This window comes from Scyliorhinus canicula, chromosome 8 (genome assembly GCF_902713615.1).
Source record: "Scyliorhinus canicula chromosome 8, sScyCan1.1, whole genome shotgun sequence".
Taxonomy (NCBI): domain Eukaryota; kingdom Metazoa; phylum Chordata; class Chondrichthyes; order Carcharhiniformes; family Scyliorhinidae; genus Scyliorhinus; species Scyliorhinus canicula.
Genome location: NC_052153.1, coordinates 52,917,363 through 52,918,585, shown reverse-complemented (window position 1 = coordinate 52,918,585; position 1,223 = coordinate 52,917,363). Strand labels below are relative to the sequence as shown.

The 1,223-nt window shown below is 72.3% G+C and overlaps 1 protein-coding gene across 2 annotated transcripts in view; it reads right to left on the bottom strand.

The window, feature by feature from the left end:
- LOC119970255 (sialidase-3-like) overlaps positions 1-980 on the bottom strand; it is a 100,541-nt gene extending 99,561 nt beyond the window's left edge. Inside the window, exon 1 of one of the 2 annotated variants that reach the window (XM_038804574.1) lies at positions 928-980. In XM_038804574.1, coding sequence (XP_038660502.1) covers positions 928-968 — 41 coding nt within the window. In that variant the 5' untranslated portion in view covers positions 969-980. Of the gene's footprint in view, positions 1-877 lie in introns of both variants that reach the window. The other variant, XM_038804576.1, reaches the window with a different exon arrangement.
- Positions 981-1,223: the final 243 nt, after the last annotated feature.

Sequence of the window (1,223 nt, the reverse complement as noted above, 5' to 3'; positions counted from 1 at the left end):
GGGGGGGGGGGGGGGGGAGAGAGTGGGGCCGGGGGGGGGGGGGGAGAGAGTGGGCCGGGGGGGGGGGGGGAGAGAGTGGGGCCGGGGGGGGGGGGGAGAAGAGTGGGGCCGGGGGGGGGGGGGGGGGCAGAGTGGGGCCGGGGGGGGGGGGGGCAGAGTGGGGCCGGGGGGGGGCAGAGTGGGGCCGGGGGGGGCAGAGTGGGGCCGGGGGGGGGGCAGAGTGGGGCCGGGGGGGGGGGGGGAAGAGTGGGGCCGGGGGGGGGGGGGGGGGGGCCGGGGGGGGGGGGGGAAGAGTGGGGGCGGGGGGGGGGGGGGAAGAGTGGGGCCGGGGGTGGGGGGGGGGGGAAGAGTGGGGCCGGGGGTGGGGGGGGGGGGGAAGAGTGGGGCCGGGGGTGGGGGGGGGGAAGAGTGGGGCCGGGGGTGGGGGGGGGGGAAGAGTGGGGCCGGGGGTGGGGGGGGGGGGAAGAGTGGGGCCGGGGGTGGGGGGGGGGGGAAGAGTGGGGCCGGGGGTGGGGGGGGGGGAAGAGTGGGGCCGGGGGTGGGGGGGGGGGGAAGAGTGGGGCCGGGGGTGGGGGGGGGGGAAGAGTGGGGCCGGAGGTGGGGGGGGGGGGGGGGAGAGTGGGGCCGGGGGTGGGGGGGGGGGGAGAGGGGGGGTGGGGGGGAGAGGGGGGGCCGGGGGGGAGAGGGGGGGCCGGGGGGGGAGAGGGGGGCCGGGGGGGGAGAGGGGGGCCGGGGGGGGAGAGGGGGGCCGGGGGGGGGGGGGGGGGGCCGGGGTGGGGTGGGAGGCTCAGCCCCGTGTCCTCCCTCCCCTGCTCTCTACACTCATCCTGACCGTGTGTTTTTAAACTTTGATATTTGCCCTTCATTTTAAACTTGCCTGTTTATTTTTACACTTTGGCCGTTTACGTTTAAACCTGCTGCACTCACCCGCACTCCCGGCCTCGCGCCGTATGACGCAAGAACCACATGACGTCGCTCTCTTAAAGGGACAATGATTCTGTGGGTAAGTTTTAGAAAGGGACCATATCTATGGCTGCATTTTCAACACGTTTCCTCTATCACCCCTTTTTCATTATTGGTGACTGTATATGTGCCCTTTCGTGCTCTCTGTAGTCCCAACATGGAGAGCTGGACTGCCACCTGCTTCTTCCAGCATTGCTGCTGTCTTCCCTGGGAGACTAACACAGTGTGTCTTTTTGAATTCTGAGCTGAGGTCTGACCTC